The sequence below is a fragment of the Pseudophryne corroboree genome, chromosome 6 (assembly GCF_028390025.1).
Source record: "Pseudophryne corroboree isolate aPseCor3 chromosome 6, aPseCor3.hap2, whole genome shotgun sequence".
Lineage (NCBI taxonomy): Eukaryota > Metazoa > Chordata > Amphibia > Anura > Myobatrachidae > Pseudophryne > Pseudophryne corroboree.
The window spans coordinates 137,308,825-137,329,856 of NC_086449.1; the positions used below are offsets into that span (position 1 = coordinate 137,308,825).

Here is a 21,032-nt window from a genome sequence, read left to right on the forward strand (position 1 = left end):
TAGAATTGGCTGATGAATTGATGTCATGAATACGTATCATTTGAACAGAACCAGATGTGCCCATCATGTTTGGTATTGAAGCAAGCAGAATGATGTGTGGGTTAGTTTGATGCTGGTTGTGAAGTTGTGGGACATTGCAGCGGATAGATATGATTATATGTATAAAAGCTAAGATCACATTGTTAGAACAATGGATGATCAAGACAACCCTTTACTAAGTTTTAAGGGCTGAACCTGATTAGCATATACAAAGGAGAGAGAAAGACCCCTCCCCTAGGAACAGACACAGGAGAATAGTTCCTGTCTGGGGGGGGTTGGGGTCAGTGTTGTTGGTTGCCTCAGAGGGCAGATGTGATGTGGCTGCACTCAGAACAGAGGTCTCAGAAGCATGGCTGGATCATCGCCAGGCATCAAAGGCTAAGTACCATAATCTCAATATCTCATGGCTGATTGGCATAGAGTAGTTTTAAATGTGTGTTTTGTGGTGGGGTAGTTGTGGAATGATGGGTAAGCATAGAGTGGTTGGTTTGGAGAAACAAATGGCTTGGGGATGGTGAGGCTTGCGCAGCTGTGTGATTGTAACTTGTTTGTGCTGAATACTCTGTGAAGTCTGTGATGAAGTGGAACATTAGACAACCTGTAGCATAGCATTTGTGGTATTTGTTTGCCTATGGAGATTTAATAAGATGGTTCTAGGAAGTTGGATTGAAATTGTGAAAGGTGATTTAGATTGTTTGGAATTGTAAAATCAGAACATATGCATTGTTTTGAGGCTTGGACATTTTGGAATAAAATGGAGTCTTGTGTTTTCTGCTATGTGATTGTGGTGTAGTAGAGAGTGCCATGTGTTTGGACCTGCAAATCTAAAATGGCTGCTGCCGGGTATTTTCCCCTCCCCCTTTCAGCCATGTGGTGTAGTCTTTGGAATCAAGTGGAGTTTTCCCAAAATGGAGTCTAGCTTCTGCCCCATGCGGCATTGTAGGGACAATTGTGTTGCTGGGTGTTGTGTATATAGGGACAGGCAGCATGGGTAAGCTCAAGTACTTTCTAAACAAAGATTCTCAGCATTGACTGACTGCGCAGCGATTGTTCCTCGCATGTGTAAGTGTTTCTCCGCAATCATATTAATTTTCTTGTTACTCTGAGCCAATCTCTCTCAATCTCTCTCTCTCTCTCTCCTTCTCTTTCTCTCTTATTTTCCCTTAAATAGTAATTGTATTGTATTGTATTTCCTGTGTAGTAATCTGGTTAGGTAGTCTCTGTTATAGTGTAGTGTATGACTTGTATTGTGTTTAATTCTTTTGCAAGTATATCATTCATAATATATATATTAGGCGTTGGACCCTGAGCACGGTATCTGTGTATTTCTTATATTGTTAAGTAATCTCAGAGCGTCGGTGACGCTCGAACAGCTTTAAAGGTAATAAGGTTATTCTGTGTTGCATCTACACTCTCCCACTACACAGAGGTTTACAGTATAAGTACATTCCTTAAGGTATAGTTAAGGGAGTACCCTTGCGGTACTTTTTACGCCAATTGCGTACTGTGTTCTTTAACCTTTAACGTGTTTTTAATAGGACAAATATTATAGACATTGTCAATTGGGGGACTCGTCCTCCGGGATTCACATATCTGCACTAGGTAACTTCAGCAGACATTATCAGGTCAGCAAAGGGCGGAGAAGGTAGAAAGTAGCATCCCTCGTTAAACCGTTTGGAGGTCGGGGATACTGCAGTGCTGACCAGTTAAGCGTCTGCTTCGCTTAGTAAAGGGTGCTGAAGGAATCCGGGAACCGGAGGTAAGAACAACACACGCAGATTGGATGGTTTATCTGTTTAAGTAGGTTTAAAAGTACATTTAAAAGTTGTTGCATAGCCTTGATATAGTTAAAAAAACAACAACTCAGGCCTAGAATAACTTTAGGAGTTTGAATGATGACTTTCTTTGTGACTAGAGGCCGCATGGTCTGTCCCCCATTTTGTGTGACCCTCATGGAGGTGGAAGGGGGAGGAGCAGCGGCCATTTTGGGAAGGTCAAATTTTTCCCCCCCTAAAATGGCTGATTTTCAAGAAATAATCAGCCATCCACTGTCAAAAAGAAATCATCATTTAATGAGTTTTTTTTCAATGCATTTGTTTAGTCCATATCATAGTCAATCATAAGTAGTTCAGATACAGTTTAATAACAGTTAATAATAAATTAAATATTTGATTTAAGAACGATACACAGATAAAACAAAGTTGTTGTTTTTTTTTCTTTTTCTTTTGGTTTCCTTACCACCCTACTCTGCTTGGTGCAGGATGGCCATTGAAATGCAGATGAACCTGTGTGACTGGTTAGGTTCCCTAGCAGTGTTGAAATAAATCTCCTTTTACAGAGTTACTGTAGTTAAAAAGCAATTCATATGCAAATTAGAAGCACTGAATAAGGTCTAAATGTCTATATGTCTGTGCTTACATCAATGTATGTTATTAGATTAAATTTAGAATTGCATTTTCATCTGTGTACTTTCACATATCTCACCTTCCTGTTTGCCAGTTCTATAATTGATAAACGTGCTTAGAGAGATTTGTCGTTATTTTATAGTTTAAGAGTAAAGGTAACATAGTTAAAGTATAGACAAACACACAGTTTTGCCTGGGAGATAAGGCGAAGTCAGTGTGGTGTGCGGTAGATGATCAAGGATCATCTACATTGATAAACATATAAATTGTGTTACGGTGGATCTTTATTTTGCGTACACGTGTCTCTAACAAGGATTGAGATTTGTGCACGCAAACCAAAGGCCGACGCACGCAGCGTAAATTACGCAACGGAGCGTCCGGGTACGCCCACGTAACTCAAAACACAAGTTTTTCTCCTCTCCTCTCAACGCGATAAGTAGCGCCACGCGGTAAATAACGCCAGGCGATAAATCGCGCAAATCTATTTTTTTTAAAATTCGAAATTTAAATTAATAGATCCTTCTCCTAATTTGTAACACATCTGGTCTAAAGAGAAATTTCTGCGCAGAAATAGAAATAGAAACAAAAGTGTACATGTGGTGAGTGAGTGTGTTGTATACAATTTTACAGGTTGAACCACAAGAAAAGTCGAGTTCTCGTGAGGTACATGCGTGTAAGTGACGTACATGGTGGCTAGGGAGGCATCCCTGGTTAAAACATACAATTTGAGCATTAGAGTGTAGCAGACCAGGAGGTCATACTGTAACAGACCAGGAGGTCATAGCAGACCAGCAGGTTCAGGTACAGCAGACAAGGAAGTCCGCTATACAGTCCACAGGCACAACACCAAGAAAGGGTTGGTGCAACACCCATATAGGCCATACAAGCTCTTGCTGAAGGAATTCGCAGCCGCAATTTTCGATTCCACTGGTCGCCCCGTACATAAGATTAGTTGCTTATGTGCTGAACGACTGTACCGCACGTAATTGTGTACATTAGTAAACCTGACCGGTACTATTTGTGTACGAAGGTCATAAACGCTATTTGTACATTCTAACGTGATTTGTGTAATTTTTTTTATTTTAAGGGAAGTTCGCTGCTCACTCAGGAACTATCCAGCAACCAATAGTTACTGGAAAGAGTAAGTGTTCTTCGGAGCACCCTCACAGGTTCCAGTAAATAGAGGTTCAGGTCGCAGGGGCCCTAGGTCGAGTACGCCAGCACCATATCGGTGTGATCAGGTCGTATTGGTCGGCGTGGGCGAGTGAGTGGGGTACTCGGTAAACCGCCACCGTCAGCCTATTTTGGACATTTGGTTTGCGTAAGGGTTGGCTGGATAAAGCAACACTTTCGAACTATGGGGGCCACTTGTTCAGGTAGGGGGCGATCAACCTCGGTTCGGGTTGATTCAGTGAACCGACCAATTGGGTCGGCAAGGTATGTAATGTGTGAGAAATACGGAAGTCACACAGAAAGTTTATGTGATGAATGGGAGAGAATGACTAGACATGACGGGGAGAAATTCCCAAGAGTAGGTAGCTTCAGCCTAGAAGTGTTAACGAATTTAAGGAGAAGGATAGGTCTCATTAAATCAGCAAAGAGACGAATCAAGCATTATGATCATTTGCAGTTATGGCAACAGGAAGGTGAATTGCAAAGAGATTTAATTGACTTATCTGACTCTTATCTTGAGAGGAGAGACATGGCAATGGAGAGGATTATGGTTGCGGAGAAAAGCACAGGGGTGAAAAAAAAAAAAAACCGCTCTTAACAACTGTAGTATAGATGATAAGAATAAGTGTAATAAATGTAACAATGATAATTGTAATACTGTTAAATGTACAACTATTAACCTATGCAAGTCGCACCCCATGTTAAACTTCCCTCAGGATTACCAACAAGAAAGTGAGCCCAGAACGATGTCGGCATCTCTTCCAGCAGCCAGCCTACAAGACATCCAGGTGGACACGACCAAATCGGTAAAGGCAATAATCAAACCCCCTAACGGAGGGTCAGGTGAGGTCGTGTCCACAGGTACGTACAATGTTTTATATCACGCACAAACAAATGTACCCCATATTGAAAGACCAAAACAAGATGATGTAGTTGAGTTTGATCCGGTCAGGGTGATCACAGTCCCCAATGGGAAGATTGACGATCAGGGAATCATTCCCGTCAAGGACAGGGCAATGCGCTGTCTCTGGTCCCGGACAGAATTGAGATCAATCATGTCTGATTACCCAGATCCTAGGAAAGATCTAAGTGTATGATCAAAGATTCACAGAAGGTATATGAACCCCCTAGACAACGACATAATCATGGTATCCAAGGAATCAGGTAGGTACAGGGAAAGCGGTTAATGGCACTGAACATCCAAGCACTAGAGGAGGCATCAAGTCGACCGGAACCCCAGGCCCCTAGCACATGGAGAAAGCCAAGGATTTGTTATCATTGTAGAAGAGAAGGGCATTATGCCAGCAACTATAATAACCCACATAAAGTCAGACCCCCTAGACCAAGAAATGAGCAAAATTATAATACACACAATTATAATCAGGGATCATATAGGAAGAATTTTGGGCCACACCCATGATATGTGGTCAGGAAAGGTGATCATTAGGACTGATGGTAAGCCTGAGGTAACGGTTAACAAATAGGGAGGTCATTCACTGAAGACACAGGAATGACCAGGTGAAACGTTGTAAATGTATTTGTGAAAATGTTTTTTTTCTTTCTCTCTCTCTCTCCCCATCTCTGACGATTTTTGGTAAGAACTCAAACATTGCATATCCGCTTGGTCTTTGCAGAAGTCTACCAAACCCCAGCATGACCTATCCGCATCAATGTATCCTGGCCAGATACAGAAAGTGGAGTATGGTGCTGGGGGGAGGGACGGCGCAAAGAAACCATTGGACATGTAGATATGACAGCCTGACGATCTGACAATGTTTAAAAAAAATGTTTGAAAAATGTTTGAAAAATGTTTTTTTTCTCTTTGTATTGTTGGTTATTGGAGATTTATGTAATATATATATGCATATGAAGTGTTCTCTCTCTCTTTTGTTTTTTTTTTCTCTCTTCTCACTCATGTTTTCATGTTTTAAAGATGGTATGTCACACATCAGTTAGACAAATGGTAATGCAAGATTTTTGCTCCTTACAGAGAGATCGCTGATTTGAAAGAATATTGCATCACCGGAATGTTCGTTTAGAAGACTGAGAGACAGCACCTTTTGAGATGACGACAGAACAAGAAGAACAACAAGACTAGAGAACTAATCATCGTAACAAGTTTCTCTCCCCCTCAAACTGATTTTCTGTACCCCATTACAAATTTCTTCTTTTCTCCTCCTGTAAGACGGACTTGCCCCAAGAGACTGTGATATGGATTTTCCTGTTGACCATGATGTTGACCAGAGCAGTCTGTTTCGGTGAGAGTATCAGTGAGGTCGTGAAAGGATCCAGAAAGGTCCTGATGATAAAGATGGAGGTGTAAATTTCCAATAGCAACCCAATCACCAAGCAAAGGCGAGTACCGGAAACGATCTAGCAGCCATGTTATTTGTAAACATTTTTCTTTTAAGGATTATTAGCTGAAGAAAACTGTATCTGTAGGCTCTGTAACAACGTAGTTGAGGATGGGTGCATTAAGAAATGCCAATCCAGTTTTAATATCCATACGGACCGGCATCCATTGAGTGACTATCACTCCTTAGTGGGTAATGTGTTAAATAAAACAGATTGTTGGGTATGCTCTCAAGCACCTCAAGGTCATAGCAAATCAGGGCTAGTACCATTTCCTTTAACGGTAGGGGAGGTACTTGAGCTAAAGGGTGGGAGGCCGGTGGACAGGAGGTTTAATATCTCCAGCCCTCCTAGTTTGAAGCTCCACCAATACCATGTGGATAGGTCCCTATTATGTTTTAACATCTCCAATCCCCGAAAGCCGGGAAATTGGGAAGTGTCATGAAGTAACCAAACCATGACCTTTTCATATAGAGCAGATAGAATGCCGACAGATACAGAGCTTGTACGCCACATAGCCAGTAGAGGAAAATCTTTCCGGTATAGGTATACCTTAGGAAATAGGATTACGAGAGTTGGAGAGGTATCACCAGGATACTGTGCACATATCGTACAACCTGATACGTGTACTAAGCAGATGGAAGAATTAGGGTTAGGAGATTTCACATGGAAGGTGTGTAATATGGTTATGTCCTACTCCGTCCCATATGTTCTCCCCGATGATGCATATTTCATATGCGGGAGAAAGGCGTATGAGCGGCTTGCCCCAAACTCTGAAGGATTGTGTTATATTGGAAAAGTACTACCTGAGGTAATGAGTCTAAGGAGTGGGGAAATTGTAATTCCAATGGATTTGATTTATGACCCAACGGTAGAAACAATGATGTGATGAAAATGCGATTATACGGTCCGTTTCTTTCACCTGTTTTTCCGGTTTCTCCTAGGTTAAAAGACCCACTTTTGACGAGGAGTTTGATGACCCTGTATACAGACAACGGATGGATTAAAGAAGAAGTTTTGACAACCTTATACACAGATTTTTGATGAACTATGCCATGGATCCCCAGTTTCCCTAGAAATTTTAAAATTACGCTAGCCCAACACTTTTGTAAATCTATGGACATTGACAGCTTTTGCTCGCACCTTATGGGCAAAAGCACAAAGAAGACTGCATTCAACAGACACCAAACAAGACCTCAATCGACGAATGTTCATTTACCTGACATAGAATACCACCGCATTTACCGTAATTATGTCTTTTCTTCATTTCTACAACCCTCAGGTAATGACACACATAGTCGATAGGGAATACAGGCACAGATATCAGCAATCACATATCACCCCCATTCATGTATCATCAACTAAAATGTGCTCCCCCATTTTGTTACAACCAAAGCCGAAAAGAGCTCGGTAAAGTTTGACAGCCCATCCACAGACCCGTACCACGGGATAAGAAGGAATTCAAATGTATACTTCGCAATACCTCGAAGCTTGATTTAAAACACGTACGGCACGATGATACATGACCCCCCAAACATGGATTCATACATACATACTTCTGCTATCTCACTAGGTCATACCTTTTTCCCACCTTCTTCTCTCCTCCCTTACCCAATCATAGAAATGTATTTACATATGACATATATTTTTCTCTTTTTGAAATGTTTTAGGAAGTGGCAGTTATTGGTGACTGCCAAAGTCAAAAATATTACATAGAGAGAACATACAAACCACACACACATTTAAGTCGCTATACTTGCAAATATGCGCAGCGAGCACAGCAATATATGGAAACACACGCATTTGCTCGGACATGCTACGGAGTTGGATTCGGCGCTTGTTTCATACAGTACATGGTTATAATAATGTCAAGCACCAGACATCATGGAGATTTAGAATTGGCTGATGAATTGATGTCATGAATACGTATCATTTGAACAGAACCAGATGTGCCCATCATGTTTGGTATTGAAGCAAGCAGAATGATGTGTGGGTTAGTTTGATGCTGGTTGTGAAGTTGTGGGACATTGCAGCGGATAGATATGATTATATGTATAAAAGCTAAGATCACATTGTTAGAACAATGGATGATCAAGACAACCCTTTACTAAGTTTTAAGGGCTGAACCTGATTAGCATATACAAAGGAGAGAGAAAGACCCCTCCCCTAGGAACAGACACAGGAGAATAGTTCCTGTCTGGGGGGGGTTGGGGTCAGTGTTGTTGGTTGCCTCAGAGGGCAGATGTGATGTGGCTGCACTCAGAACAGAGGTCTCAGAAGCATGGCTGGATCATCGCCAGGCATCAAAGGCTAAGTACCATAATCTCAATATCTCATGGCTGATTGGCATAGAGTAGTTTTAAATGTGTGTTTTGTGGTGGGGTAGTTGTGGAATGATGGGTAAGCATAGAGTGGTTGGTTTGGAGAAACAAATGGCTTGGGGATGGTGAGGCTTGCGCAGCTGTGTGATTGTAACTTGTTTGTGCTGAATACTCTGTGAAGTCTGTGATGAAGGGGAACATTAGACAACCTGTAGCATAGCATTTGTGGTATTTGTTTGCCTATGGAGATTTAATAAGATGGTTCTAGGAAGTTGGATTGAAATTGTGAAAGGTGATTTAGATTGTTTGGAATTGTAAAATCAGAACATATGCATTGTTTTGAGGCTTGGACATTTTGGAATAAAATGGAGTCTTGTGTTTTCTGCTATGTGATTGTGGTGTAGTAGAGAGTGCCATGTGTTTGGACCTGCAAATCTAAAATGGCTGCTGCCGGGTATTTTCCCCTCCCCCTTTCAGCCATGTGGTGTAGTCTTTGGAATCAAGTGGAGTTTTCCCAAAATGGAGTCTAGCTTCTGCCCCATGCGGCATTGTAGGGACAATTGTGTTGCTGGGTGTTGTGTATATAGGGACAGGCAGCATGGGTAAGCTCAAGTACTTTCTAAACAAAGATTCTCAGCATTGACTGACTGCGCAGCGATTGTTCCTCACATGTGTAAGTGTTTCTCCGCAATCATATTAATCTTCTTGTTACTCTGAGCCAATCTCTCTCAATCTCTCTCTCTCTCTCCTTCTCTTTCTCTCTTATTTTCCCTTAAATAGTAATTGTATTGTATTGTATTTCCTGTGTAGTAATCTGGTTAGGTAGTCTCTGTTATAGTGTAGTGTATGACTTGTATTGTGTTTAATTCTTTTGCAAGTATATCATTCATAATATATATATTAGGCGTTGGACCCTGAGCACGGTATCTGTGTATTTCTTATATTGTTAAGTAATCTCAGAGCGTCGGTGACGCTCGAACAGCTTTAAAGGTAATAAGGTTATTCTGTGTTGCATCTACACTCTCCCACTACACAGAGGTTTACAGTATAAGTACATTCCTTAAGGTATAGTTAAGGGAGTACCCTTGCGGTACTTTTTACGCCAATTGCGTACTGTGTTCTTTAACCTTTAACGTGTTTTTAATAGGACAAATATTATAGACATTGTCACTTTTCGGCTGTGAGTTCCTTCCTGATGTTGAGGTACGCGCATAGTCCACACGGCATTGGACTGGTTTTCCTTGAAGACTCTCCTGTGTCTACACCAGTGTCCTATGTGTGGCCCAAGGTTCCACCTTTAATTGGCATACAACCTACTTCTTTGGGAACACAACCTTCCTGACACTGTTCCTCTGTGTCAGAATTTTTCCAATCTGATATCTAAAAGGATTTCCCTTTGTCCAGCTGGGATGCCTGTTTCTACCAGGCTAACGACCTTCTTACTTGTATCGTAAGTACCATTCCGTTTTCATTATGTGAAGCCTTCCATAATTACCTACAGTACCTTGTATTCCCAGGTGGTTCCTCCAAGTACCAACCCGGACAACACTGCCCATCTTCCACGATCCAATGAGATTGGGCACATTTAGTGTGGTGTGACTGTAGATTCTATTTTGGAACATTCAGACGCTGCAGAGCGGTCAAGAGGAATTGTGCATACTTCACTCTGTTGATGCAGATACCATCAAACCCATCACCCGCTTTGTTGCGTGAATGGATCCGTTTGATTGTGTGACAAAAACTTGAATCCTAGACTACACCCTGGATATTTTGTTGCAAGGTAAAATTTACTTCTTGCAGACCTGATTCAGTACAGCCCCCAAGTGAATCATCCGATGTGGCGGAACTGAAGACACTTAATGGTTCATTATTGATTCACTTGTGCCTCTGCATACAGGTTATTGTCTGTTGCAGAGGGCGTAAAGGTAATCCCTGCGTGTCAGGATTAAAGATCATCTAGGTCTGAGAAAATTCTTAGCCGCTGCTAGCGGAGATAAGATGTGTTCACCTTCATTTGTTTGTTAAATAGTCAGGCTAACCAAAAAGGTAAGTCCTAAACTAAAAAATGCTGTTGGAAGATAGCAAACCCTTAAATAACACTGATGGACAGTGATATAGCACCTGAAGGTAAGCATCCTGTAGATCCAGGGTTAGCCTTAATCCCCTGGCTCTATGCCAAGCATAAGAAACATAACGATTGAAAGTGCAACCGAGGTTCCAAATTTATTTGTTCAGCATTTTGAGATTGAGCATAGGCCCAAGCGACCCGTTTGGCTTCTGGATTTACCAGGTTGGGGTAAAAACGTTGTCCTCGTTTGCAAGAGGAATTGGAATGACTATTCCTGCTGAAGCAAGTTCTGAACTGCTTCTTGCAAGCCTTGTCCTTCATCTCCACCCAAGATGGCTGTGAAGGCGAAAACATACCTAGTACTGTGTCAGAACTGTATGCCTGAAGAAATCACACACACACCCCCCCCCCCCCCAGCCTGGGGTCCCCAGGCAGAGGCCTATACCATGCTACTGATGGCTTAACTTTCTACAGCACCTGACCAGATGGTCTCGCATCCGAGTATCAACCAGGCTCAACACTGCTTATCTTCCCAACTCAGATGAGATTGGGCCTATCCAGTGTGATATAGCTGTAGATCCAACTGGACTTTTGGCAGTCCCATGCCTTATTAGCCCTCCTAGGAATCAAACCCAGGAGCCGAAAAACAGAACATTAAGTTTAAAACTGTATGTGGATGAAAGTTGACCTTTTTGGAGTCTGCTCCTGATTTCAGAATATCTGTTAATTCTTTACCAAAGAAAAACTTTCCAGAAAGTACGATTCCGAACCTTTCCTAAATTCTGAATCGGCTTCCACCTTCCAGCCAAAAACTGCTCTGCGTGCAGATATGATTGAGGCTAATGCCCTGGAGGAAACAATGCCAATATATTGGTGTTTCTCCAGGATCATTGCAATATATGAGAACTTTGCCGTTAATGAAAAGATTCTCCTTCAATTGCATTAGCCCAGACAACCACTGTCTTTGCCACTTAAGTCAAAACCAAGGCTTGGCCCTATGACTGCCCTTGACAGGGAAACAATGTATAATGGAGCGGCGGCAGTGTGAGCTGCCTGCCCGCTCCTTACCTGTGTTAAGTGGAGGCTCTGACGGGGCTTCCTGATTAAGAACTGTCCAGCTCCTGCAGCCTTAGACTGAAATCAGCTACTGCTGATTAGGTCTATGGCGGGGCTCCTCTGCTGAGCACCAACAAGCCTATGCTGCACTCAGCAGCATACCCAACCCTGGACCCATGCTTCTTATTAAGCTGGGAAGGGATTGGGAAGTGAAAAAAGTAAAATTCTTTGAAAAAGAAAAGTCTGGAGATCCCTCCAAACGTGCGCCTTCCCGGCGAGATACAAAAAAACACTACAGTATCTTGGGAGTATGGAGGGGGTGGAGGGTTACTAATGTAAATTTTTAAATGTGCCTATCCCTGCTAACGCCCCATCCATATCCCAAGAGTACTCTAGTGACCCCTAGTGGATTCAAAGAAATTATAGTAACTATAACTTTCATTAATAAAACAGAACCATAATGATGGTATCAGCATAAAAACACGGTATTGTAATGTTCTCTTACCCCCCAGTGGTAAAAATCACCATTGCACATTGCTAATTAACAAAGCATAAAAATGCAAACAAATATCCACTAAGGGGTAAACGTAATAGACTGTGACTTGCAGGCATTGGTAAGTTCCCAGTGAGTGTGTCTGATATTTTAAAGGGCAATCATTTTAAAGGCAAAACAAAGTTGTTTTTGCATTTTAAATGATTGCCCCTTAAAACATTGTGAAGACTTAATGGAAACTAACTGATGACTGCAAGTTGCAGGCTATTACATATACCCTTAAACCTAGAATACCAGTCAGCACAAAGCCGCCCTTCCAGCCAAAAAGATAATGGCTGCTTCTCCTTCAACTCAACAGATCTTGTGGAATTAATGTTATAATAAGATTTTACTCACCGGTAAATCTATTTCTCGTAGTCCGTAGTGGATGCTGGGGACTCCGTAAGGACCATGGGGAATAGACGGGCTCCGCAGGAGACATGGGCACTTTAAGAAAGAATTTAGATTCTGGTGTGCTCTGGCTCCTGCCTCTATGTCCCTCCTCCAGACCTCAGTTAGAGAAACTGTGCCCGGAAGAGCTGACAGTACAAGGAAAGGATTTTGGGAATCCAGGGTAAGACTCATACCAGACACACCAATCACACCGTATAACTTGTGATAACTTTACCCAGTTAACAGTATGAACAATCACAGAGCATCAGATAAACTCTGATGCAACTATAACATAACCATTATTTAAGCAATAACTATATACAAGCATTGCAGAAGAAGTCCGCACTTGGGACGGGCGCCCAGCATCCACTACGGACTACGAGAAATAGATTTACCGGTAAGTAAAATCTTATTTTCTCTAACGTCCTAGTGGATGCTTGGGACTCCGTAAGGACCATGGGGATTATACCATAGCTCCCAAACGGGCGGGAGAGTGCGGATGACTCTGCAGCACCGAATGAGCAAATACAAGGTCCTCCTCAGCCAGGGTATCAAACTTGTAGAACTTTGCAAAGGTGTTTGAACCTGACCAAGTAGCCACTCGGCAAAGCTGTAATGCCGAGACCCCTCGGGCAGCCGCACATGAAGAGCCCACCTTCCTTGTGGAATGGGCCTTAACTGATTTAGGCAGCGGCAACCCAGCCGCAGAATGAGCCTGCTGAATCGTGTTACAGATCCAGCGAGCAATAGTTTGCTTTGAAGCAGGCGCCCCAAGCTTGTTGGAAGCATACAGGATAAACAAAGATTCTGTTTTCCTGACCTTAGCCGTTCTGGCTACATAAACCTTCAAAGCCCCGACTACATCCAGTGACTCGGAATCCTCCAAGTCAGTAGTAGCCACAGGCGCCACAATAGGTTGGTTTATATGAAAGGATGAAACCACTTTCGGCAGAAATTGTGGGCGGGTCCGCAATTCTGCTCTATCCGCATGGAAAACCAGATAGGGGCTTTTATGTGACAAAGCCGCCAATTCTGACACACGCCTAGCCGAAGCCAAGGCTAATAGCATGACCACCTTCCACGTGAGATATTTTACTTCCACCGTTTTGAGTGGTTCAAACCAGTGTGATTTCAGGAAACTCAACACCACGTTAAGATCCCAAGGTGCCACTGGAGCCACAAAAAGGGGGCTGAATATGCAGCACTCCCTTTACAAACGTCTGAACTTCAGGCAGAGAAGCCAGTTCTTTTTGAAAGAAAATGGATAAGGCCGAAATCTGAACCTTAATGGAACCCAATTTAAGGCCCAAAGTCACTCCCGACTGTAGGAAGTGAAGGAAAAGGCCCAGCTGGAATTCCTCCGTAGGGGCATTCCTGGCCTCACACCAAGCCACATATTTTCGCCATATACGGTGATAATGTTGAGCTGTCACATCCTTCCTAGCCTCTATCAGCATAGGAATGACCTCATCCGGAATGCCTTTTTCTGCTAGGATCCGGCGTTCAACCGCCATGCCGTCAAACGCAGCCGCGGTAAGTCTTGGAACAGACAGGGCCCCTGTTGCACAAGTCCTGTCCTAGAGGCAGAGGCCACGGGTCCTCTGTGAGCATTTCTTGCAGATCTGGATACCAAGTCCTTCTTGGCCAATCCGGAACAAAGAGTATTGTTCTCACTCCTCTTTCCCTTATGATTCTCAGAACCTTGGGTATGAGAGGAAGAGGAGGAAATACATAGACCGACAGGAACACCCACGGTGTCACCAGTGCGTCCACAGCTATCGCCTGAGGGTCTCTTGACCTTGCGCAATATCTCTGCAGCTTTTTGTTGAGGCGGGATGCCATCATGTCCACCTGTGGCAGTTCCCACCGACTTGCAATCTGCATGAAGACTTCTTGATGAAGTCCCCACTCTCCCGGGTGGAGGTCGTGCCTGCTGAGGAAGTCTGCTTCCCAGTTGTCCACTCCCGGAATGAACAGCGCTGACAGTGCGCTTACGTGATTCTTCGCCCAGCGAAGAATTCTGGTGGCTTCTACCATCGCCACCCTGCTCCTTGTGCAGCCTTGGCGGTTTACATGAGCCACTGCGGTGATATTGTCTGACTGAATCAGAACCGGTTGGTCGCGAAGCAGGGACTCCGCTTGACGTAGGGCGTTGTATATGGCCCTTAGTTCCAGGATGTTGATGTGAAGGCAAGTCTCCTGACTTGACCACAGCCCTTGGAAATTTCTTCCCTGTGTGACTGCCCCCCACCCTCGGAGGCTTGCATCCGTGGTCACCAGGACCCAGTCCTGAATGCCGAATCTGCGACCTTCGAGAAGGTGAGCACTCTGCAGCCACCACAGGAGAGACACCCTGGCCCTAGGGGATAGGGTGATTAACCGATGCATCTGAAGATGTGCTCCGGACCACTTGTCCAGTAAGTCCCATTGGAAGGTCCTCGCATGGAACCTGCCGAAGGGAATGGCCTCGTATGATGCCACCATCCTTCCCAGGACTCGAGTGCAGTGATGCACTGACACCTGTTTTGGTTTTAATAGATTCCTGACTAGTGTCACGAGCTCCTGAGCTCTCTCTATCGGGAGATAAACCCTTTTCTGGTCTGTGTCTAGGACCATGCCTAGGAGAGGCAGATGAGCTGTAGGAACCAACTGCGACTTTGAAATATATAGAATCCAGCCGTGTTGCCGTTACACTTCCAGAGAAAGTGATACGCTGTTCAGCAACTGCTCTCTTGATCTCGCTTTTATGAGGAGATCGTCCAAGTACGTGATAATAGAGACACCTTGCTTCCGCAGGAGCACCATCATTTCCGCCATTACCTTGGTGAATATTCTCGGGGCCATGGAGAGACCAAACGGCAACGTCTGAAATTGGTAATGACAATCCCGTACCGCAATTCTGAGGTACGCCTGATGAGGTGGATATAATGGGGACATAAAGGTATGCATCCTTTATGTCCAGAGTCACCATAAAACCTCCCCCTTTAAGGCTTGCAATGACCGCTCTTAGCGATTCCATCTTGAACTTGAACCTTTTCAGGTATATGTTCAGGGATTTTAAATTCAATATGGGTCTGACCGAACCGTCTGGTTTCGGGACTACAACATGGTCGAATAATAACCCCCTCCTTGTTGAAGGAGGGGAACCTTGACCACCACCTGTTGAAGATACAATTTGTGAATTGCAGTTAACACTGTTTCCCTCTCGTGGGGGAAAGCCGGCAGGGCCGTCGGTGAGGGGGCATCTTCTCAAAGTCCAGCTTGTATCCCTGAGACACAATATCTATTGCCCAGGGATCTAACAGGGAGTGAACCCACTTGTGGCTGAACTTACGAAGGCGTGCCCCCACCGGGCCTAGCTCCGCCTGTGGAGCCGCAGCGACATGCAGTGGATTTTGTAGAGACCGGGGAGGACTTCTGTTCCTGGGACCTAGCTGTGTTGTGCAGCTTCTTTCCTCTGCCCCCGCCTCTGGCAAGAAAGGACGCACCTCGGACTTTCTTGTTTCTTTGTTCGAAAGGCTGCATTTGATAATGTCGTGCTTTCCTAGGCTGTGCAGGAATATAAGGCAAAATATCAGAATTACCAGCTATAGCTGTGGAGACCAGGTCCGAGAACCCTTCTCCACACAATCCTCAGCCTTCCATATGCCTCTTAAGTCGGCATCATCTGTCCCTTGCATATTCTACAGGACACGTCAAGCAGAAATCGACATAGCTTTGACTCTAGGACCCAGTATACTCATGTCTCTTTGGGCATGTTTTTATATATATATATATATATATATATATATATATATCTCTTAAGACAGCATCTTTAATATATATATCTCTATATATACATATATATATATATATATATATATATACATACATACTAGGGTCTCAATCTCTGCTGATAAGGTAACTGTCCACGCTGCCACAGCGCTATAAACCCATGCCGACACAATCGCCGGTCTGAGTAGTGTACCAGAATGTGCACGCTATCTGCAGGATCCCTGAGAATAGCTGTTACGTCAGGGCTACCTTTTGGGCAAACGTGACACCCTAGGGGAAGATTCCCATCATATCCTGGCCCTAGTGGGGAAAGGATACTGCCTGAGAATTCTTTGTGGGAAACTGCAGTCTCTTGTCTGGAGATTCCCGCTCTTTTTCATCATGAGAGGAGGGAAATTTACCTCAGCTTTCTTCCCCTTAAACATGTGTACCCTTGTGTCAGGGACAGATGAGTCATCAGTGATATGCAAATTATCTTTTATTACAATAATTATGTATTGAATACTTTTCTGCCATTTTGGCTGTAACTTTGCATTATCGTAGTCAACACTGGAGTCAAACTCCGTGTCGATATCAGTGTCTATTATTTTGGATAGTGAGCATTGAGAGACTCTGAAGGTCTCTGCGACATAGGGACAGACATGGGTAGATTTTCTGTCTGTTCTCTAATCTTTTGTGCAATAATTTCACCTTAGCACTTAATTACACATATCCAAACAGGTGTCGGCGTTGTCGACGGAGACACCCTCTCACACACATATTTGCTCCATCTCCTCCTTAGGGGAGCCTTTTACCTCAGACATGTCGACACACACGTACCGACACACCACACACTCAGGGAATGCTCATCTGAAGACAATTCCCCCATAAGGCCCTTTGGAGAGACAGAGAGAGAGTATGCCAGCACACACCCCAGCGCTATTAACCCAGGAATAACACAGTAACTTAATGTTAACCCAGTAGCTGCTGTTTATATTGATTTTTGCGCCTAATTATGTGCCCCCCTCTCTTTTTACCCTCTTCTACCGTGTAACTGTAGGGGAGAGACTGGGGAGCTTCCTCTCAGCGGTGCTGTGGAGAAAAAACATGGCGCTGGTGAGTGCTGAGGAAGAAGCCCCGCCCCCTCGACGGCGGGCTTCTGTCCCGCTTTCATGTACAATTTTGGCGGGGGCTCATACATATATACAGTGCCCAACTGTATATTATGCAAACTTTTGCCAAAGAGGTCTCTAATTGCTGCCCAGGCCCCCCCCCCCCCCCCCCCCCGCGCCCTGCACCCTTTCAGTGACCGGAGTATGTGGGTGTAGTGTGGGAGCAATGGCGCACAGCTGCAGTGCTGTGCGCTACCTCATATGAAGACTGGAGTCTTCTGCCGCCGATTTCGAAGTCTTCTTGCTTCTTTCACCCGGCTTCTGTCTTCCGGCTCTGCGAGGGGGACCGCGGCGCGGCTCCGGGATCGGACGACAAAGGGTGAGATCCTGTGTACGATCCCTCTGGAGCTAATGGTGTCCAGTAGCCTAAGTGGCAGGACCTATCTGCAGAGAGTAGGGCTGCTTCTCTCCCCTCAGTCCCACGATGCAGGGAGTCTGTTGCCAGCAGAGCTCCCTGAAAATAAAAAACCTAACAAAATACTTTCTTATAGCAAGCTCAGGAGAGCTCACTAAGTAGCACCCAGCTCGTCCAGGCACAGATTCAAACTAAGGTCTGGAGGAGGGACATAGAGGGAGGAACCAGAGCACACCAGAATCTAAATTCTTTCTTAAAGTGCCCATGTCTCCTGCGGAGCCCGTCTATTCCCCATGGTCCTTACGGAGTCCCCAGCATCCACTAGGACGTTAGAGAAACTTTATTATGTTACTCAATCAGTGGTTTAGGTGCCACCTAACCAATAGTGAACTAGGTTACCTAGGTTTGCCTAATGGTAGCGCCGTTTCTGTCCTTAGCAAATAAAAATAAAAACATCTGAAGTCTTGTCAATGTGTGGGAACTAAAAACTATATATTTGTTAATGTTAATAGTTGCTCTTTTATAATGTACAAGTAATGTTAGAATATATATAAACTCCTGTAAAATTATGTCTGCATAAATGGTAGGTTACGATGTCATTGCCTATAACTATTGAGTTATGATGTCATCAGTGTGCATTAGGAACAGCCAAAATGTAATGGAACTTGTGCTGTAAATTTTTATTTCCATACAGAAGTCACCTTATATTTTCATGACCTGAATAACAGCACTCAACCAGTTGCCTTTATTCATTTATATAGCCACAGAAAGTCTGCAAGGAACCATAGTAATATATGTATGATTTACACTAAACACTAAAATGTTACCATGCTTTTTTCCTATGAATAAAGGTGTCAGTAAACACCTCAATTTTCAAGTTAATAGAAAATGTGTAGAAGCACCCATTCTGGTGGACCATTAAGCAATACGTAGCATCTATCCTTGTGTATCAATATTTCCCTATAGATTGTAAGCTTGCGAGCAGGGCCTTCCTACCTCTATGTCTGTCTGTTTTTATCCAGTTTTGTTCAATTACTGTTATTCTAATTGTAAAGCGCAACGGAATATGCTGCGCTATATAAGAAACTGTTAATAAATAAATAATTCACTAGACAAGTCTTCAGATGCTTATTAATTTCTGAAATGATTTTACCGATATTTTACAATTTTGGAACTACAGTAGTAATTAGACTTAACATTCTATAAAAATAAAATAAAAATAGGATTGTGTATCTGGCTAGGCATGTTTACGATTGGCAAAGATGCATATTGTTTAAAGACTTCTGAATTATAGCAAAACTTCCACAAACACACTTATAGCTGGCTGCATGGTGGGAACGTGCACGATGGTGTAAATCAATACTTGCCATGCCCACACTGAGCAGGCAGGGATGTAATAAGGAACACAGGGCAGATGTATTAAGCCTGGTGAAGTGATAAAGCAGGGATAAGTGGAAGGTGACAAGTGGCACCAGCCAATCATCACGGGTTTGAAACTGACAGTTAGGAGCTGATTGGCTGGTGTGTTATCACCTTCCACTTATCACTACTTTATCACTTCTCCAGGCTTAATACATCTGGCCCCTAGTGCCATAATGTATCTTACACTGCCCACTTGGTGAAGCAAATTGATACCATCATACCTCTCGTCCGTATATTCTGGAAGGGACGTATGAAAGTATGACAAGTGTGCCAAGTATGACCATAGCCCCCTCGCAACCAGCAACCAACCATTCTTGGTCACAGCAGCCGTACTCACCCTCTTAATTTCATCTCGTAGTTTCTTTGTTTCAATCAAGTCGGGTAAATGTTCTGCAATATTCATCCAGGGCTTGTAATAGTCAGGAAGTTTGTCCTGTACCCAAAATAAATGGGGTAAATATGTTATAAAATCTATTTTGTCAAAGCATATTACATAAACATAATTCCTTATCCAGATTCTGTTCATAGAGCCAGGTGTGAAGTTAGGGGTCAGGTTGCCCATAGGCACAACATTATTGGTCTCCCACATCACAACACTACCTCCTTCGCCCCCTCCATGTCAGGTTGGCCCTGATGCTTCCATGCAATGAAACCCAGATCGCCAGCCTTACCCTCCTGCCACCACATCACGCAACAAAAAAACATTGCCCCCTACCACAGCTCATTGCCCTTCCCCCCTTTCCAGTTGCAAATTTAAAAAAATAACTGGTAGCGGCAAAAAAAAAAAAAACATCCTCTAATGCACGGGAGCCTACTGTGCTGTGCCCCTCCCCCCAGCAAATGGCACCCCTAGGCATGTGGCTAGTGGGAAATCCACCACTACATAGAGCGCTCACCAACGCAAACACTCAAAGGGCCTGATTCTGAGTTAGAGTAAGGCTAGTAACTTTGTACATACAGTAATCAGGATCCCAATGGTCAGAATCCAGACAACGGAATCCCGACTCTCACGATGCCAGTGGTAAGTATTAGGGTTAGTTTTAGGGTTAGTCACTAGGGGGAGGGTTTATGGTTAGGCTGCAGGAGGGGACAGTTGGGGTTAGGCTGTGGGAGAGGAGGGTTAGGGCTAGAGGATTATGCTTAGTTAGAATACTCACTAGGATCCATTAGAATTCTGACCATTGGGATCCTGCTGGTGGTATTTTGACCCTTGGGGTGGGATGTAATGAAGTCCGAATTCAGCGACTGTGCAGGAATCACCCAAACTTGAACGTTTTTCTAAAGGGGCAATCATTTACAAAGATAAACCAAAAGTCCAAGTTCGGTCGGCATCCCGCACAGCCGCTGAACTCGGACTTCATTACATCCCAGCCCTGGTATTTCATATCCAACCCATAAATACTGTCTGCTGTTGCATAAATGCTGGACAGCTTTATTTTAACACTGCAATTTAGATTTGCGTTGGATTCACTCCTCCCAATCTAAATCTCTCTGCACATGTTACATCTGCCCCACCTGCAGTGCAAAGTTACTTGCTTCTTTGTTTTGCTCCCAGTCTTGATCACAAAGTGGTTATCTCTCTGCATGGGGCAGACCAGGTAATTGCAACTAGTAGACCACGGGTGGCCAAACCTTTATCTTGAAGTGCGACATTAAGAGAATGACAATAAATGGAGAACCATGGCCCTCATTCCGAGTTGTTCGCTCGCAAGCTGCTTTTTGCAGCTTTACACACGCTAAGCCGCCGCCTACTGGGAGTGAATCTTAGCTTCTTAAAATTGCGAACGAAAGATTCTCAAAATTGCGACCACACACCTCTTAGCAGTTTCTGAGTAGCTCCAGACTTACTCGGCATCTGCGATCAGTTCAGTGCTTGTCGTTCCTGGTTTGACGTCACAAACACACCCAGCGTTCGCCCAGACACTCCTCCGTTTCTTCAGCCACTCCCGCGTTTTTCCCAGAAACGGTAGCGTTTTTTCGCACACACCCAT

General features: G+C 43.9%; 1 protein-coding gene across 1 annotated transcript in view; it reads right to left on the minus strand.

Moving 5' to 3' along the window:
- The window catches only part of IDO2 (indoleamine 2,3-dioxygenase 2), an 89,630-nt gene that overhangs the window by 64,174 nt on the left and 4,424 nt on the right, over positions 1-21,032 (minus strand). Inside the window, exon 2 of the mRNA XM_063931881.1 lies at positions 19,379-19,474. Within this exon, the coding sequence (XP_063787951.1) occupies positions 19,379-19,474 (96 nt within the window). The remainder of the gene's footprint in view (positions 1-19,378; positions 19,475-21,032) is intronic.